Here is a 20,772-nt window from a genome sequence, read left to right as displayed (position 1 = left end):
TGCCAATTGCAAGAATAGAAACAAGGTTCCCGGCGCGGAGTAATACCGTAACTTACAGCACATTTAATACAAGTCAATGGAGTTGGAAAAACTACGATAAAACCTGTTGGAAAGCATCTTTTGCAGCGATTTTTGTGTGATCATATCAGTGAACACCCCTGATCATTACTTATGAAGGACTATCTTCAATACATTTACAAAACGTTTTTTTTTATGTCTTAACGTGGATGGGCGAATTGAGCGTTGCCACGGGAAACGCTGTAGTTGAAAAATCTGAACTTTGGCTGATTTCGCGGCTCGTTAACCAATCAGGACCTTGCTGTAGTAGTGACGCGATTACAGGAAGCGAGCAGAGTCTCAACGGAGTAGTAGAAGCCCCTCCCATGATGTGAATTTCCGTGTGAATGTCTCGAATGACTCGAATTTCACGCACAGCTTTCCATGTGGACTTTCAGTCTCATGACCTTAAATTGCATGTGCTTGCTTAGTCTACGAGTCTGTAGGGTGTCCCATCTGTCATTTTTACGCTTTGAAGTGTGCTCATCAGCGCCCCCTTTCCCCCCTTGATGCGGCAGGGTTCGCACAATTTACCAACCGAGAAGTCCTTGTGAAAGAGCAATCAGACTAATCAGACGATGGAAGGGAGGAGTTCACACTGGCGGGCAACTTCTCTTCCTATTTCCGGCGTGACGCTCGAGTCTGTCCCAAAATATGACTCTGGTGCACCCATGTGGACGCGCATCAAGGGTCCCTAAAGTCTGCACTCTATGATGTCATCAAAGTGTGGACTCCGATAAGGACCACAAGTTTGGAGTGTGCTATTTGGGAGAAGGCCAAAATGTTCAAGCATCCAACTACGTGCGAATAGCCTCTACCGCAGCTGGTGTAAATGCACCATAAGGCCATCCAGAAATACTGCTTTGTTGACAGAATCCACTAAAATGTTGATTTTTTGGCAAAGTCCTTTCAAACTTGGGTCCCTTGTGAGGACCAGAATACAACCCAAATGTGGCAGTCACATGGATCACAGTGCCCCCAAAAGTGTGGTTAAATTTCTTTATTTTTACATTCTGACTTTAATTATTTGCAACTGTTTACTCTTGTCCAAGGAAATTGATTCTTTTTAGAAGTGAAGGTTTTTGCCAAAAAAGCTTGCATACACTTAGAGGGTTTTGCATCTGAACTCTATATAACTGAGTGTGCTGCAAAACATTGTCGAAATTTGCATTTAGAAGATACAAGCACTCAAAGCTAGCAGTCTCACATCTGCCAAAACAGAGCAATTATTTTGATGACATCATTCTGCACTGCACCTTCTTTTTGGATACCAAGTGTTGATGTACACCAAACACTACTAACTATTTTAAAAGGAGGACGAGCCACTAAATATGTCCCACCCTAACTTTCTGTTTTAATGGAAATTACGTTAGCGCATCAAATAATGCTGTGCATTTCAAAATACTTGAGCAGGTCTTTAAAGTTAGGGGATCCAGTCTTCATCTGGCGTTATAAATGCCAAAATTGACTAGCTGAAGTGTATGTGTAAAAGATATCGGTCATGTTCAGTGACTAAATGACATGGTGCAATATTCAATATTATTTTTGAGAGTTATTAGTTGTTTCAACTAAATGTGAAACATTCAGAAAATAGTAGGAACTCTAAAAATAGTAGGAAGTATTTTAGAGATGTATTACATTGAAATTTAGAGCTTAGGTTCTTTATAATGCATGTTGTATTTTGTCATGATTGTTGTGATGATAAGTTACTCAGATAAGTGTCTGTGTATTGAGCCTTTTTTGTGTGTCCCCAGGTGTCCCGGTTGCTGATTTTGGGAGGGGCGAGTGTGTCTTACCGTACAGAGGTGCTGAACAGTTCACCAATACTGTGTGTGCAGTCTCACTTGGGTCACCTGGAGATGGCCGCTTTGCTGCTGGAGTGTGGCGCTCCAGTAGATGGGCAGTCAGAGAACGGCATGACTTCCCTCTGCTACGCATCCGCCTCGGGACATCAGCCTCTTGTCACCTTACTTTGCAGGAAAGGGGCAAAGGTCTGCTCTTTTTTAATACATAAGCTGTACTGACTGTATACAAATAAGAATTATAAACCTCTGCAAAATATAAAAACATGGAAATTAAAGTTAATATACACACACTAAATGAATTAAATTCTGATTTATTCCAAAGACTTAATTTTTCAGTCACTAATTTATGTATATGGGCCATTCTACCGAATTCGTGCAAATTGCTGTCCCGGAACCAAAAAACTAATTTAAAAAGCATTAACGTAGGAAAATTTTTGATAATAAAAAAATATAAGCAAATAGCAATCAAAACCCAAAGTAATATTTGAGGTAGCTGCAGACTTTATATATAAAATATCATCATTTATATAGTGGTTTCAATTGAGAGGTGGTTGTCCCAAACCCCAAGGTCTGAATTTCACCATAGAAAAAAAAATATGAAATAATTTTTTAATAATTTTTTATAATTTTTTAAAGAAGTATCATTTTGATTACTTTTGTTAATTAAAACCAAAAATATATTTATTGGATATTTTCAGTAAAAATCATGAATAATCATGTAAAAAAACACTGTCCCGCATTTTCACGTCACTACCGAAACATTGCATAGTTCGGTCAATAATATAATACTGCTTTAAGCCACTCCCCTCAATTTTGAACCAGAAACTTTGTCTGTGCCTCACTCCCTCGTGGTGGCATGGTGATTAGATCAGTCCCATGGTTTTGAAGTAAATGTGATCAAAAGTTTGGAAATCAGTGTGTGACATTTATCAATGTCACTACCGATCACACATTTTTAATGATTAATTGATTTTTTAAATTTTTTTCTACTGGTCATTAAGGTTTTACTCATGTTTCAATGTCGAGAACTGTGCTGGCTAACTATGTACTAATTAGCTTCTTAGCAGTAGGATCAAAGTTAGCTTAAATTGTCACTACCGAAACAGTCACAACCGAAACATTTGTTGACTTTTCGGTTGTGACGTGATTGTTTCGGTAGTGACAAAATGACACTTGTTTCTTTATTTTAATAAATAAATAGAAACTTTCAAGTGCACATATATTCTTTTTCAGTACAAATAATTTGTCAGTCATATTTCTGTAATGTTGTATGCGATTTGACTAGGACTACAAACTAGGCCAGATTAATTTAATTAATTCATAGTAGCTTGACTCATTATTGAGATAAATGAAGGCTAAATGATTCTACCTCTGGTCTCATGGAAAACTTTCTGCGCTAATTTAGCGGGACTTTGACTGATTGCATCATATAATTTATATAACAGATAGCACATGGTATCATAGTAAATTGACATGTCATTGTTAAGTGTAGACAGGGCAGGCTCACACTAATAATGTAAATGTAAATATCTTTGGTTAATTTGTAGAGATAGCTACAGAGAGAGAGGAATTGCCAATATGCATAGACGGAAAGATGAAAGTAGAGCGGACAGACTGAGAAAATACAGACAAAGATCGAGGGAGGACCCAGAAAGGTACCAACAGGGCTCCAGACTGCCACCAATTGGTGGTATTTTGCAACCAAAATTTGAGAGTGTGCCACTGAATTTTACATCCATTCGCACATGTGCGACTAGTAAATTTGACTTTTTTTCTGATGTGACAGTGAATTTGAAACAGCACATTGTACTTTCTGCATCTATCATCAAAGTATGTATTAGTAATACAGTGGAATTTTGTAGAAATGTGATTATTTGGTTAGCATGTTGATTTACGGTGTGTGCCCCTAATTTTTTTGGTTGCGCCCCTAAAATTTTCAGTTGGGGGCCACTTTGCTCCTAGTAAAAAAAGTTAGTCTGGAGCCCTGACCAAGAATACTTAAAAAAGCAAAGAGAACGAAATCAAAAACGCAGGGAAGAAAGGATGCTAAAAAGTATCAAACAATTATCTGACAGGGAGCAAAGAAATGTCAGAAAAGAATGGAGGAAAAGACAGGACAAACACAGGAAGATGGTTAAAAGACAGTTCTGTGTGTATAGTTCTTTTTAGAGATTGACCCATATGGACTTTTTTTGTGCCAATGCCGATACCGATTTTTGTTTCATTAGCCTTAGCCGATACAGGCTGCCTATTTTCTTGAGCCGATACTTGGAGCCGATACTGCTTTTGCTCACTCAGTTTACATTATAAATGTCTCAATTTAAAAAAGTAACATTTATTGAACTTAAAAAAAAAACGATATTTAAAAAAGGTGATGGTTCTATGGAACCATGAACTGCACTCTCCACAATGATGAGGAACTATCAGCAAAGGATATTGATTTCTAGCACTTTATTACTACAAATATATATAAATAAAAAAATTATATAGAAATAAAAACCCGCTTTGTCAAGTTATGATCAGCTGTTAGGCCGAGCTTACAATGTTGTCACGGAAAGGTTGTTTGTTTTTAGTCACATGACCTGCAATCGCTTGCGGCTTCCTGCACTCTGTAAATAATGCCAGTGACAATGTCGGTGAACACAGCAGCCACATATTGGCCAGTATACACATAAACACATAAAATATACACGATACACATAAAACTCGCAAAAATCGGCTATCTTGCATCCCTTTAAGGTCTGAACTATCCGTCATCAGCGTAATGTCAGTGCAAAGTGCTTTTATGTGGTGTTGCTTTAGATATTTTTTGTGCTGTATGTTTTGACTGCATAATGCCAATCATTTTTGACTAACTAATTATTTTTTTTTAAACAAAATATGGACAATCCAATATGGATGTCACTAACGAAACATTACTGTCACGACCGAAACAAATAATGTTCTAGAAAAATAAAATAGGTTTTGTTGTCAGAAAAGATTATATAATTTTATTTAGTTAGATAAAAATTTAAACTAATGAATCCTTGAATTTCAAATCTGTATCAGTGCATGTATGGCAATTACAGAGAAATAATGCTTTCAAAATGCATTTCATTTGATAAACCACGCTTATAGTTTTGTTAAAATTATATTTCTAATCGATATAACAATGAAACTGTCTTTAAAAAAATGTAAAAAATATATTTAGAAGGTTAATGTAAAGAAAATCAGAATAGGCTATTAAAAACCTAATTTTTATATCAAATGTTGTTGTGTTTCGGTAGTGACACATTTTGGGAGAGAGAAAACATTTCGAAACTGTATAAAAACACGCTAGGAAACTAAAGTGTCCAATCAGTAGATTAGTGTTCCTTAGATGTTCTACTATGTTTATGACTACAAAGCTTGCAGGAAAAAACACACTTTTTTCAAGAAGTTTTGAAGTGTCAATTTGCACCAATTCGGTAGAATGGCCCATAAACACGTGAATCTAAAAGGCAGCCTTCTTTCAATGCAGTTAACAGTACCTCTGTTTGTGTGTTAGGTGGATCATGCTGATAAAAGCGGTCAGTGCGCACTGGTTCATGCTGCTCTCCGAGGTCATGCTGAGATTGTGCAGTATCTTCTGGAGCAGGATTGGAGCTTAGAGCTGAAAAACAAAGCACTGCAGCAGGCACTGATAGCTGCCTCCAGTATGGGACACACACAGGTACCAAACACACACATACAGTACACACATTTACACAGCAATGAATGTGTACATATATGGGAATACATTAAAGACTTCTATTATGTTTATATACTGTACATAGCTATTTTAAAATGCAGTATCACACATAAAGTGTTTTATAGCCATTAAACAGATAGTCTGTGTAAATTCTTAAAGTGATAGTTCACCCAAAAATAAAAATGATGTCATCATTTTCTCATCCTCATGTTGTTCTAAATCTGTATGAATTTCTTTTTTTCTGATTAACACAAAATTAGATATTTTGATAAGTGATGGTAAGCACACAGCTGATAGTAACCATTGACTTTCAATAGTAGGAAAAACAAATACAATGTAATTCAATGGGTACCATCAACTGTGTACCTACCATCATTTATCAAAATATCTTCTTCATCATTTATCACAATGATAATATTTGTTTTTTGTTTAAGTCCAGAATTCTGTACTACATAGTTCAGTCTTTGTAACGTGTTTCAGCAATACATTTTTAACATTTTGTGTTAAACAATGTGGTTAGAAAATGTATCTGAATTGACTTTACACAGACTTTAAATGAAATGTTACTTACCATATTACCCCCAAAATATTTTTTTATCATATTAAAGGATTAGTCAATTTTCTTAAAAAAAAATCCAGATAATTTACTCTCCACCATGTCATCCAAAATGTTGATGTCTTTGTTCAGTCGAGAAGAAATTATGTTTTTTAAGGAAAACATTCCAGGATTTTTCTCATTTTAATGGACTTTAATAGAACCCAACACTTAATACCTCTCTACGTCACTACGCATTTACGCGAGGTCGCGCTGGCACTTTTTAGGACCGGAGATAGACGAGAAGTTGTGGTTTAAAAGTGCATATGTTTTTATTTTTCTTGTCAAAAATGACAATCGTTTCGCTAGATAAGACCCTTATGCCTCGTTTGGGATCCTTTAGAGTCCTTTGAATCTCCGTTGAAAATAACTGTTACGTGTTGAGTTAAATATTACGTTTTGGGTTCTATTAAAGTCCATTAAAATTAGAAAAATCCTGCAATGTTTTTCTCATAATACATAATTTCTTCTCGAATAAACACAGATAGACATCAACATTTTGGATGACATGGTGGTGAGTAATTTTTATTTTAAGAAAATGGACTAATCCTTTAAGTACTAGACACACACCAATTTTGAGTACATATTTAAAAATTAAGAGATTTCAAACTTAAAGGCGGGTGCACGGTCTCTGAAAGCCAATGTTGACATTTAACAAACACACCCCTACCCCAATAGAATCTGGACCTTAATTTGATAGACATAGTAGACATGCCCCTTACTGCTGATTGGCTACAAGTGTGTTTTGGTACTCAGGCTGACTCCCTTTCCAAAGATTTTCTCAAAAATTGTGCACCCCGCCTTTAATATTTTAAATCTAATAATATCTCATTTTTAAAGGTAGGGAGGGGCATGTCCATGTAATCCCACCAATCAGTGCAAAGGGGTCTCTATATATACAGATATCCATCTCTCACCTCTGTCCTGTGACAATTCTTTGCAGCATCCCTCTTCCACCCCATCTCCTCTCTCTTTGCTGGCATATCTATCCCAGTTAGATGGGGGGAGTACTCTGGGTTCGAGCTTATATTACGAGCTTGGAGCCCCCCCTCGCACTCCAAATGTGCTTTATTTCATATTTGATTACATAATGCAAACTGGTGATTTATTTGTTTATGTGTTTACAGGTTGTTAAAAGGATGCTGACATTAAATAATGATGAGTTCTCAGTGCAGATTGATGGTCATGACACTTTGTGGGGAGAAACAGGTTTGTAAATACAGTTGAAATGTATCTCACAGTAATGGTACATTGACACAAGGCGTAAGCGTTAACGCTTGACGGAAGGCGTGTCTAAAGCGCGACCAACAGCCAATCCCAGTGGCCACAACACATGCTCCTCTGTTCTCCAGACTTGCATAATCGGAATTGGCTGGTTCTGCACTAGGTTATTTGCATAAGGTGATCTAATTGGCTGACCCACGCATTGGCGCTTAAAAAGTTGAGAAATGTTCAACTTCTGCTGCGAGCAATGGCAGTGACGCAATGGCAGTGACGCAACGCAGACGGATGCACGATTCAGTTCAGCAACGCATGACGTCACCCATTCAAAGTAAATGAGAAGCGTTACCGCTTACGCCCCGTGTAAATGTACCGTAAAAGCCTTAAATACTAATGTTTATGAATACAGAAACAAGTCATTGCTGAATTATTAACCTTATAAAAATCTTAAAGTGGAATTTTGAAGGTTATATAACATTGCCAGACATACTGTAGCTTCCTATGTTAATAAAATATGTTGCTTATTTCATCACTTTGAATTTGTGTCCAGCTCTAACTGCTGCTGCAGGGCGGGGCAAATTAGAGGGGTGTGTCTTCTTGCTGGAACAGGGAGCCAATGTAGCCCAGCCTAACCGCAGAGGCGTGGCACCCATCTTTAATGCAGTCAGACACGGACACGCACAGGTAGGAGGACTGCTTGTACTTGTTCCTAACCCACATAAAAACTAAAACAGATGTGCGTTTAAACCTGATTTAAATGAATTAAATGCCAATGATTTTATTGTTTTTCTGACTTCCAGATAGCGGAGTTGTTTCTGCAGCGTGGTGCTGATGTGAACTGTAGCGATAAACATGGACGTTCTCTACTGATGGTGGCTGCTAGCGAGGGACACTTAGAAACCGTGGACTTCCTGCTAGCACAGGGTCAGTGAGAGGGAGGTCAAAGGGCACCTAACCTGTCCAACTAAAGTGAAACTATGTAAAAAAAACTGTCTATGATGTTTTTGTAGGCGCATGTCTGACAGCGGCAGATAAGGAAGGTCTGACTCCGCTGGGATGGGCTTGTTTGAAAGGCCAGAAGAAAGTCGTGGAGTTTCTGGTGGAGAAAGGAGCTCAGATCGACCACACAGATAAGCATGGACGGACCCCGCTGGATCTGGCTGCGTTCTATGGAGACGCGGACATAGTAAGCTGAGAAAATCTCTTCTTTGTGGACACTAGGGGTTGTGCTGACCCGTAGCTCAGTTTGCTTAGGATCACATGACCTCAAGTGAGCTTGTTTTTATGGACACAGCAGGAGGAAAATTCTTCTGTCCACAAACTGCGCCTTGGTGTTTTTGCATGCAGATGTGTTTGGAATTACATGAAAGTAAAAATTAAGTAAAGCCAGAACCCCTTCGCATCCACACGCTATGAGCGAGCTAGGGTACATGTGCTAGGGACAAACAGTGAAGTTTTGCTTAAATACTGACACCCTGAAGTCTCAAAATCAAATTTAATATTCAATAGGTTTGATTTCACATTGATGCCAATCTTTGACTTGACCTTACTCAGTCAATATAAAAATTTTATTTTTCACAGAATGTTCTTTAGAAAACACTACATCGCAAAAAAATGTTTTTTTTAGATATGTTATGGCCAGAGGCTGTCAAGGACATCATCTCTCTATTCACACGCTCAACATAGCGTTTAAATGTTCTTACCTCAACTTAGACGAATGAATACATACCTATCTTTTTTCAATGCGTGCACTTTTAATCTTTGTACAGTGCGTCGAGAATGTGTTAGCATTTAGCCTAGCCCCATTCATTCCTATGGCTCCAAGAGGGATGAATTTTGAAGCCACCAAACACTTCCATGTTTTTCCTATTTAAAGACTGTTACATGAGAAGTTACACGAGTAAGAATGGTGGCACAAAATAAAACTTTTGTTTGGAGCCATAGAAATGAATGGAGTTAGGCTAAATGCTAACACATTCAAGAAGATGCTAAACATCACAAGTCTTGTAAATACAGTAAATGTTGATGTAGCCAAAACAAACCCTAGTAGACAGAAATGCAGGTTGACACTAGTGTTATATTGTTTAGGTGCATTACCTGGTCGAGTGCGGAGCCGCGATCGAACATATGGACTACAGCGGCATGAGACCTTTGGATCGGGCCATAGGTAGCAGGAACACCTCCGTCGTGGTCACCCTGCTGAAGAAAGGGGCCAAATTGGGTGAGTCTTAACTCAGAACAGCATGACACACATTCTTTCATCCATCTAAGTGGTTCACATGCCGTCATCTACAATCTAGATCGACAGAATCTGCTGGTTCTCAGGAGGGACTTGTCTATTCTAAATCTAGAAAGTGGCAAGGTCCAATTGTTCTTCTGTTTTCTTAGAGAGCGAAAGCCTTTGCTAAGTCCTAAATATAATGAAAACCAGGCCATATTCACAACAGAGTCACGCAGGACAGTGTAAGTTAAGTAGGACGCTGGTGATGTATGAGATTGTCATTCACACTCCGTGTCAGGGCAGAGAGTTTTTTTTGCGAAGTCCACTCAGCTGTTTGCCCAAAGTCACTAAGTGCAAACCTTTGGAGAACCCATTTTCCCCTTAAGTTTAAAAACATCTAATTAAATCTGAAACGGCCACAGTCTCTGGTCTGAGGTTGCTGGTGTGGATGCGTTTGCCAGACTCTTAACAAGGCATTGAAATGACTTTGTGGTGCAATTCGTCTTTTTCTACACGCTAGACGTGATGCTAAAAAGTACAGGCTGGGTTGGAGAGTAAAAAAATCTCCTGCTTTTGTTAGCAAAGTCCATAACCGCTAAAAAGAGAACCACACGGACCCATGCTTCAAATTAGCATTAGCTGAAACTTCCAGTTAGCCACTGGAAGGGGACCACAAATAATATTGCTAGGTAAGCAAAAAACTTGTTTCCATTTATAGATGTTAAGCTCTCATTCGAATCAAAAACGTCTGTTGTTTCAGAAAACCTGATGATGAATCCTGTTTTTATTTATTTTCTGCAGTTCTCTCAACCGTAAAAGGAACGTTTTTATGGTTTGGCTGTCCGTTTACACGATGATGGCATTTTGGGGTCCTGAAAACACAAACTTTTGAAGACGAGTGCCCCTTTTTTAAAAACAACCCCTTGTGGTCTTCGTGTAAACTACTTATATGCGAATCTGTGACAATGGTGACGTCGTGCACATGTGTTAATTCAGTCTATATGCATGCATGAATTTTACCAAAACCGCAAACTACAAGACACCTCAAGTGTTTGTGCTGCTAAAGATACTGACCCTGCGTTCCAATCTGCATAATATCCTTCCTAAGTAGTATTTGAAATTAGAAATATAACGTCCTAAATCATAGTATGTTAAAATGAGTATCCATAAAGTTCCCGGATGGTAAGGTGAAAATTCGACGTGTAAATCCCTCGACACGCAAAACAGCCAATATCACCACAAGAGGGCGGAGTTTAGTTGCGCTACACAGAATTAACAAATTAAATAAATAATGCGTCACTCAAACAATAAATTAAACTACAGAGTAAACATGAAGAAATGCTTGAATGCAAAGATGAGTTGTATTCAGATGTTTGAATTTCTTAAAGGGGACATAGCATGAAATTCTGACTTTTTTCATGTTTAATCGCTATAACTGGGTCCCCAGTGCTTCTATCAACTTAGAAAATATGAAAAAGATCAACCCAGTAACTTAGTTTTGGTAAACCATTCTCTGCAAGCATATGAAAAGATAGGTCATTGAAATTTGGCTCCCCTTGTGATGTCAGAAGGGGATAATACCACCCACCACTGCATTGTTATTTAGTACAGAGATCAGCTCAATTGCATTTAAAAGGACACACCCAAAAATGGCAAATTTTTGCTCATACCTACAAAGGGGCAATTTAAACGTGCTTTAATAAATTATCTATATGGTATTTTGAGCTAGAACTTCACATATGTACTCTGAGGACACCAAAGATTTATTTGACATCTTAAAAAAGTCTTGTGAAATGTCCCCTTTAAGGATTACAGCGTCAGCGCACATGTATGAGTCAAATAATGAACACATAAGGTCTTTTCTTGACAATGACTTTATTGATAATGAATATTTTTATTGCATTATGTACATTTACATGTGACCTTTATAATGTAGGAATACAGCGCCCATTGTCTTTCACCCTTCATTGCTTCACTTAATGTATCAATGCACCTCCGATTCCAATGTTTGGTGTACTTCCTGTCTCCTGAGATACCTACGTCTTGTCCCATAATGCTATGTGTGGGGAATGTGATTGGTTGAGTCTGGTCGAGTTCGAAAAAATAAAAAGGCAGCCAAGAAAGCAGCTTGAGCACAAATTTAGTGTAAATAAAAGTTATATTTTTAATTTTTACACCTTTCGATTGCATTTTTAATCCCGAAGCTGATCCCGATGCGGCAGCAAGGCATCAAGTCGGCTGCTTTAGATTTCGGACGTACCCTTTGTCTTTATTTCTGCACACTCTGTTCCTCTTGATTTTTTTCTTGCTTAAGTTCTTCACTCTTTCTTTCTCTTATTTTTTCCTTTCTCTTCTGCTGTCTAACTCCCTGCACTGTAAAGGCTACCGAACGTCACCTTATGAGCGATCAGGTACATGCTTTAGGAAAAACATGATCTGAGTCCTTTTGTCAGTAAGGCCTACTGTTTGTCAGGACTGACGTCTCTTCATCTCTGTAGGAAATGCTGCGTGGGCCATGGCCACATCCAAACCTGACATCCTCATCATACTTCTTCAGAGACTCATGGAGGAGGGAAATCTGCTTTATAAGGTCAGACTCTACAGTATTTTCTGCTGTAAGCATTTAATGCTCAAACTCTGCATCTTGTGAACTACAGATTTGAGTAATACCTCAAATAGTGCAGCTTGTTAAGGAGATGCTATTTTGTAAGGAGGTGTGATAAGGGCACTTTTTACTTGGGAGATGATATAAAGGGCAAAAATATAGACTTTCATACGAATCCAAGTCATATCTAGGAACCAGAATATCACAGCAAATTATTCTGGGCACCCAAGTGCTTTCTGAATCTGTTGCTCTTGTATGTGATATCTCAGCTGTTTTGTCTTTTTTTCTCAGAAAGGGAAGATGAAGGAAGCGGCTCAGAGGTATCAATATGCACTAAGGAAGTTTCCAAGGGAAGGTTTCGGGGAGGACCTCAAGGCCTTCAGGGAGCTGCGGGTTTCTCTTTATCTCAACCTGTCCCGCTGTCGCCGCAAAACCAACGTACGTTATACAAATGCTCGTACGATGTGTTAACATTTACATTTATAATCAAAAACAACAGTACTATTCAAAGTATACATTTTGTGCTTCTTGGAAATCGGACACATGACCTTTGCACTGCGACACAATCCTCTACCAATTGAGCAACATGAATACAATGCATACAAAAAATGAAATGCATATTTAGACCTAATATGACAAAACGATTTACATGAATCTATGTAAAGATGAATTCTGTAAAGGCCACATATGAACACTATAGATAAATACGTTTTTTTACTCTTTTAAGTGCTTCCATTGAATTAGCATAGTATGCGTTAAACCAAATTGAAGTAGTTGTTCATTTTTAAAGTCTTGTCTCTCTCTCCACTCAGCTCTTTTGTAGATGCAACAGATTAAGGCTTAAGTATGGTCCATTTTTTATATGTACACGAGGGTCTGCTTAAGGATTGTTAAAGACCTTCAAATATTGCATAAGCTTGAAATTATTACAATTACAGTGGTATACTAATAGCACTCATGTATATGTCCCCCGGAACTATAGTTGCTATAGTTATCACTTTGACTACTATTGCCAGGGGTGCAAACTCATCGGGTGAAGAAGGTGACAAAGACACAAGCGCTATATTATAATAAATATAATATATACAGTACTGTGCAATAGTCTTAGACCACCATGCCACAATTAGATTTGTTGTTTTTGCATGCTATAGTGTATATATATAATTATTTCTCAATCTCTTTATTAGAATACAACAGACAATACAGAAAATGTGTATGTAGTATTAAAAACCGTATCAAAGCATAAGCTAAAGTGTCAAGTATTTAGGGTAAACTCCCCTTCCACTTGAGCAGTAGCAGGCAGCTGCAGGATCTCTTAAACCTAAATGAAATTAAATCCTAATTTTAAAGAAATTCTGCTCAAGATAGGTTTAGTGCCAAGAGAGGTCACACTAAACACAGACGATGCCTGAAGAAGACATTTAGTCCTGAACATTTACTTTTTGGTATATATTTCCTGTATTTTCTGTTTGTATCTTAATAAAATAGATTGAAAAAATAAATATGGATGGACATTGAAACTTCTAAAACAAAAAGTCTGGTGGTGGTGGCCTAAGACTTTTGCACAGTACTGTATATATAACATAACAGTTTATATATCAATTATTATTTGTATTTTCAGTTGATTTTTTTATTAATTATTTATTAATTGTAAATCTTATTTATTTTAGCATTTACTAATACATTCTTATCATATTTTAACTGTTAACATTGTTTCACAGAGCATTTACTGTTTTTGGATCCGTGGATGCTTTAGTGTTTTATAAGTTGGGTAATAGTGCCATCTAGTGTATGTTAGCGGAAATATGAATTGCCGTAAAAACTCAATTCATATTTGGCAGGGAAGCGACTTCTCTTAATGCACCATGAACTATCATCAATTATTGTAATGACATAAGCAAGAATTAATTAATGCTTATAAACAATATATTAACTCTTTCACCGCCAGCGTTTAAAAAAAAGTTGCCAGCCAGCGCCAGCGTTTTTCATGATTTTCACCAAAGTTTAATGCCTTCCAGAAAATGTTCTTCTTTAAATATATAAACATACAATATACCAAATGAAAGAACAGACCCTCTGCTTTCAAACAAAAAAAAACCCGTTTCATCCTACCTTTAGTGGTTCTTTTGCAATCAGCTTTTGAATATGGGTAGGTTTTTGCAAAAACACCATATTTTGAGCAAAAAGCAGAGATAATTCAATTTTTATGACGGACTTTTCATAGAGATCCCATTCAGAGCGATCTTTAAAACAGACACGGACATGCAGCAGCTTGCCATAGGGCAATACTTCCGGTTTTAAAAAGTTGCTGAAGGGCGCCACCTGGTGGATAATAGCGGTATTGCGGAAAGACGGAAAATCTCGTCATTGGCGGGGAAGCGTTTTCTCTTAATTGACGAGATATCTCGTCAATGGCGGGGAAAGAGTTAATAATAATACAATATAATTTGATAATGCATTTACCGTATTTTCCAGACTATAAGTCGCACTTTTTTCATAGTTTGACTGGTCCTTCGACTTATAGTCAGGTGCAACCTATATGTAAAAAATTATTACATATGAACCAAGAGAAACCATTACCGTCTACAGCCGCGAGAGTCTGCTCCATGCTGCTCCTGTATTTATGTAATTCAATGGATTCAGTGATGTGGAATGTCTTCGGGAGCTTGGTGAACTTGATTTTGATTGTTGTGTTAATTTAGCCTATAGACTGTTTCATCGGACGCACGTGATACACGTCTGGATCCGAACTTTACTTCCGGTTTCGTTTTTTTAATGGTCTGACTAGTTGCTAAACTGATCTCTTGAACAAATGCCTCGTCGAAAATAACAAATGTTTTGGTTTCGCAGGTAATCTATGTGTTGTTTTTTTGCTTGTTATATAAATAAACTACGTTTAAAGAAATTTGTTTTTATTTATTCTTAGCGGAGTTTACCGGAAGTTACGTGCGGACCACGACAGCCGCTTGTTTATGTTGTTACTGCTGAAACCGTCTATTCAGCCTCCTAAGTATGTTCGGTATGCTATTGTGTTCGTGAATAATTGGTAATGTTACGTTAACATGAACGGACACCTATTCAGCCTAATGTACTGTGCTATTGTTTAGTTAAATAACTTTCAGATTAAATATCTGTTCCCCGGCTTGGATTTTGTGAATCATTTTCTAAATAAACGTGACGTACCTTCAAAACGCATTTTTGATTGATGTTACTTATAGTCTGAAAAATACGGTACTATTGTGAACAAATACAACCTTTTTGTAAAGTGTTACAGAAATTTGTATTTCATATTATTCAGTACACATAAACAAATAACGAATATAAATAAATCTTATTAAAGGTAGAAAAGTGATTTAGTTAAGAGCAGTAAGAGATTTTCTCTCAATGCTGTTTGATTAACATGAGTGACAGACAGGAGAAAAATTAGGTAACTTTCCATTTAAGACCAAAGTCCAGATCCAATTTACTGTTAGACATGCGTTTTCTTTTTCAGCTGTTTACTTTCTCTTAAGACCTTAATGATCGTGTTTATTAGGATATTTGCAAAGGCGTCAAAAATGCTCACGATGTTTGCACTGTTGTTTGTTTTTTACTGGAGAATCACTTGTTTTAAAATCTGCGGTGCTTAAATACGTGTACAATGTTACGTTTTTGTGACAATAATAATTTGACTATAAATTGTAAAACATAACCCGCCAAACTGGTTAGGGATTTGACATTGTTACCACAATAGTGTTACCCCACCCCCATTTTCAAAACTCATCGGATCTAGACAAACTTATTTTTGATCCAAAACGGCGATTTTCGGCAAACGGTGACAAGTTTGCACCCCTGATTGCAGTTTAAGTTAATAGTGTGACTCCTATATTCTATACATACACTCTAAAAAACAAACGGTGCTATATAGCACCAAAACAGTTGCTTTGGATCGTAACGATAGAAGAACCATTTTTAGTGCCATATAGCACCGGTGAAGAACCAGTGAAGCACCAGTGAAGCACCAGTGAAGCACCTGTGTAGAACCATATAGTGCTATGTAGAACCATATGTGGTGCTATATGGCCCCTATATGGTTCTACACTGGTGCTTCACTGGTGCTTCACTGGTGCTTCACTGGTTCTTCACCGGTGCTATATGGCACTAAAATGGTTCTTCTATCGTTACGATCCAAAGCAATTGTTTTGGTGCTATATAGCACCGTTTGTTTTTTTAGAGTGTACATGAAATGATCATTTAGGATTCACTACTTCAAATAAATCCAGTGTATGCGTCCAAGGTGTTTTATCAAATAACATTAGGCACTCACATTATAGCTCACATACACGGTTATATTTCCCAGCATAGTAACTCTGAAGGTTTGTCTTAATTCAGAAGATCCTCAGTGGCTCTTCATACAACTGGTCTGAGAGCAGTTCGACTGCAGCTTATGTGAGTACTGTGAGATAAAGCGAGAGTCGCTACATAGTAATTCGTAATGGCTACTTTAATAGGATCTTTGGTCATTGAACATTTAAACTGCATCATTATAGCTGTCAGTAAAGCTCCTCATGGAAACTCTGACCTACGTCTCAAGGACAGGCTTTTCATGACTACAGATTTATTCACAAAAGCAGAAAAAAGGACAGTGTTGGAATGTAACCACCTCCTTTTTATATTCACATCTTTAGCAGAATGCAGGCACATTGATTTAAATGCACTAAACCCTCTCTTGGGTCTGCTAAATAAAATCACACTTGCTTTTCCCAACTATTGATGGACCTTTCTTTAACTGTATCTGTATTTTTCTTTCTGTCCTTTTACACATGCTCTCTACAGGATTTTGGCATGGCTGAGGAGTTCGCCACCAAAGCGCTCGAGCTAAAGCCCAAGTCCTATGAGGCATTTTATGCCCGTGCCAGAGCCAAGAGAAGCAGCAGGTAGGAAACCTGAATGACTTTTTTTCTCCTAAACCTAGTAGGATGCCTACCTATGCTGGTTTAAATGCATTGTAGATGTACTGTACAGAAGTCTTAGGCCACCATGGCACCATTAAGTGTTGTATTTGCAATGGTTTAGTGACCATATAGAATGATGCCTCAGTTTTTTTTATTTAACACAACCAGAAAATACAAGACACTTGTAAAAACTGAAGTATTTAGTGTAATCTCCCCGTATAGGACTTGAGCAATAACAGGAACATCTTAAACCTAACCTTTTTGACATGTATGTACATATTTTCTGTATTTTTGGTTTGTATCTTAATAAGAGAGTGAAAAACACTCTCTGATCATTAACTGTGGCATTGTTTGCTCTAGAATCCTAATCTTTAAAGAAGGCAATCTAAAGTTATCATTAATTAACCAAATTTAATTTGTATTAAATTGAAAAATAGTTATGGCACTTCAAGTTAATTTTAATTAATAAAAATAATGCTATAAAGCAGTGTTTCTCAACCCTGGTCCTCAAGGACCCCCTTCCAGAATGTTTTAAATGTCTCCTTAATTAACACACCTGATTTAAATTATTAGCTTGTTAGGGAGACATTCTGGAAGGAGGCTGATGAGTTAGTTCAGGTGTTTTAAATTGGGAGACATCTAAAACTTTCTGGAAGGGGGTCCTTGAGGACCAGGGTTGAGAAACACTGCTATAAAGTATATATTTTATATTTAAAAACAATAAAAAATTTAATTTTTAAATGCCCAAAATGCAAAAAAAATAAAGTCTCAACTAGTTTATGATCTGAATTTCAATTTAAAATCACAAAAAAAGTTTTAGTCACACTTAGTTTTACAAGCAAAGGCCACTAGGTGTCATTGCATTGCTGTATAATATTGTCACAAATGAATAAATTACTGTCACTGCATTGTTATTACAGCAAAAAAGTTTTTGAAATATGAAATCTAGATTCTTATATTATTGTTATAAATATGTAATAACAAGTGGGCCCACCTGAGGGCCCATGAAATTTTAGACAAACGCTCTCACTATCTCATTTTAATTTTTTTTTTTCATAAAATTTGTGATGAAATATGAAAAATAGATTCTTATAGCTTTCCAACGATTTATAGTTTGTCCTGATTATTTTGGGTTTAGAGTTTTTTTTGTGATCCTTGATCTTGCATCACGTTTCTTAAAAAATGCAATGGAATATGTGGGATATTTCTAAAATTTTATGCAATGAAATTGCATTAATTTGCAAAAACTGTGGGAACTTGCAAAAACTGTTTGCAGCTCTTGCAGATTTTCAGTGATGTTCACGTCACATAATCACACCACTTCATAAAGTTCCCATGGCACTTGTGTGAAGTAAATGCAACATTTTTCAACTTTCTGCTAAGACATATGTGATTTTTGCTACGAAAATGCAAGGATAATGAAATCACGCAAGATTTTTAGAGACTGTGGCGGTGATGACATCACACTCTAATTAGCATATATGTGACGTCATCATGTGTTGGCATCTGAAATGTTTCACTTCTACTTTTTGATCTGTCACATTATATTGCATTTTAAGACAACAAAATGCCATTTTTACCTATGATCTGTTCTGTTGTCGGACATAAAACAAGTAGACTATAAAATAGTGACTAAACACGACCTAGTAACACCTCGTGTTTAATCCAACTGTTGCTAAAATCCTAAACGTGACATCATCTGACAAAATCACCATACATTTATATTGAAGCCTTGCTGCTGTTGCTCTTCTCAATGTCTTGTTGTGTTATGAGTCCTTTATTATTTTAAATGTATGTTTTATTGTATATTGCGTATAGCGCAGACAATTTGGTGCAAATTCTAAAATATGAGAGAATAGCCTACACTGTAACTGTTACACAGAGTTACTACAAAACACGTGCGCGGGCATACAGCATCATAGAGACGGAGGGAACGGGTGTGTGTGGGAAACACTAATGCTAACCTTTCATCAAGTCATGATAAACTCGATCAGCCGTCTTCTCTGTCAGTAAAATCTGTGACTGTTGACGTTTACGCAAAAAAGAAAGTATACGGAGGAAAGGACATTGAAAACACCGCCACCTTTTACTGTTATGTAGAGAGAGGCACGCGCTGCACGCAACATGAGAGAGAAAGGGGGGGGGAGGCGCGCTGAGTGCTTGCAACAATGAATTAAGCCGTTTTTTAAACAGTAAAATATAAATGTAAATAGGAATCATGAAAAATCTATTTGTGGCGGCCAGTGTTGATTCTGTGGCGGTGCGTCACAAGTAAATCAATGTATGGGGAAAACTGCCGCATATTTTGCGCAAGGAAATCTGCAATTCTGTGAAAGTGCAGCATATTTGAAAAAATGCGGCCCCCGCATAAATATGCGGACTTTGGTTGATTATGCGTTAAATCATGTGATCGCATAATCATGTTTTTCTGGAGGGACCGGTAATACAACTTGTGCCCACCTGGTGGCTCATGACATTTTACAAAATTACTCTCACTGGATTATTCTTTTTGCAAAATGGTTGAAATATGAAAACTACACTCTTAGAGTTTTTTAGCAATAATTTGTCAAGAATATTTAAGGTTTTGAATAAGCTATTATCGATTTAAAGGGGACATATCATGAAAATCAGACTTTTTCCAGGTTTAAGTGCTATAATAGGCTTTATGCCCATCTGCACTACTTCCTGAACTTCAGCCAGCTCCTTGTTTCCTGTCTGCCATTATTGGACAAACTGATTAATCCAGGTGTGCCTGACCTCAGTAGTCACAACAACAACAATCAGACACACCTGGATTAATCAGTTTGTCCAATAATGGCAGACAGGAAACAAGGAGCTGGTTGAAGTTCAGGAAGTAGTGCAGCTGGGCATAAAGCATATTGGTCCCCAATGCTTCAATCAACCTAGAAAATGTGAATATGATCAAGCCATTAACTTAGTTTTGATAAACCATTCTCTACAAGCATGTGAATAAATAGGTCATTGAAAGCTCGATCTGCACTATCCAACCACGGCACTGCATTTAGTGCAGAGATCAGCTCATTTGCATTTAAAAGGACACACCCAAAAATTGCACATTTTTGCTCACACCTTCAAAGTGTCAATTTAAAAATCCTATAATAAATTATCTATATGATATTTTGAGCTAAAACTTCACATATGTACTCTGGAGACACCAAAGATTTATTTGACATCTTAAAAAAAGTCTTGTGAAATGTGCCTTTTAATAGTTGCCTATTTTGGTGGCCCAAGACTTTTACATATTACTGCATACAATTATGCTATCATCAGTTTGAAATGGATATGGCATTCCTATAATGCACTGTGACAAAAATGATGGGAATACATTTTTTGGAATACTTTCAGTACTAAGCAAAACATTTCTAATGTTGGGTGTATTTTTGTGCTTATCAGAGTATTAAATTCGTAATTTATCATAATTTGTCATAAACGTTAATGGAGTCTCTTGTTAAACGGAGCTGAGAGCATCACGCTGACTCTTTTGGATAGCAGAAAGCATAAACAAATTAGCCGAAATACTTGTTAAGCAAGCACACAAGAGTCGGGAGATGTATTTAACTTAATGAGTGATGGGCGTTTCAGTTCTTTGGAAATCTGCAGAGCT

The 20,772-nt window shown here is 37.1% G+C and overlaps 1 protein-coding gene across 6 annotated transcripts in view; it reads left to right on the top strand.

Moving 5' to 3' along the window:
• The window catches only part of tanc1a (tetratricopeptide repeat, ankyrin repeat and coiled-coil containing 1a), a 91,573-nt gene that overhangs the window by 67,921 nt on the left and 2,880 nt on the right, over window positions 1–20,772 (top strand). For 3 of the 6 annotated variants that reach the window (XM_065240186.2, XM_065240191.2, XM_065240190.2), the window contains 12 exons: window positions 1,812–2,048; window positions 5,389–5,553; window positions 7,294–7,375; window positions 7,938–8,071; window positions 8,188–8,311; window positions 8,398–8,573; window positions 9,476–9,608; window positions 11,990–12,019; window positions 12,107–12,198; window positions 12,505–12,651; window positions 16,585–16,641; window positions 17,029–17,129. In XM_065240186.2, coding sequence (XP_065096258.1) covers window positions 1,812–2,048; window positions 5,389–5,553; window positions 7,294–7,375; window positions 7,938–8,071; window positions 8,188–8,311; window positions 8,398–8,573; window positions 9,476–9,608; window positions 11,990–12,019; window positions 12,107–12,198; window positions 12,505–12,651; window positions 16,585–16,641; window positions 17,029–17,129 — 1,478 coding nt within the window. The remainder of the gene's footprint in view (window positions 1–1,811; window positions 2,049–5,388; window positions 5,554–7,293; window positions 7,376–7,937; window positions 8,072–8,187; window positions 8,312–8,397; window positions 8,574–9,475; window positions 9,609–11,989; window positions 12,020–12,106; window positions 12,199–12,504; window positions 12,652–16,584; window positions 16,642–17,028; window positions 17,130–20,772) is intronic. The other 3 variants (XM_065240187.2, XM_065240188.2, XM_065240189.2) reach the window with 3 other exon arrangements.

This window comes from Paramisgurnus dabryanus, chromosome 7, assembly GCF_030506205.2.
Source record: "Paramisgurnus dabryanus chromosome 7, PD_genome_1.1, whole genome shotgun sequence".
NCBI lineage: Eukaryota > Metazoa > Chordata > Actinopteri > Cypriniformes > Cobitidae > Paramisgurnus > Paramisgurnus dabryanus.
This window is presented reverse-complemented; position numbering and strand designations above follow the sequence as displayed.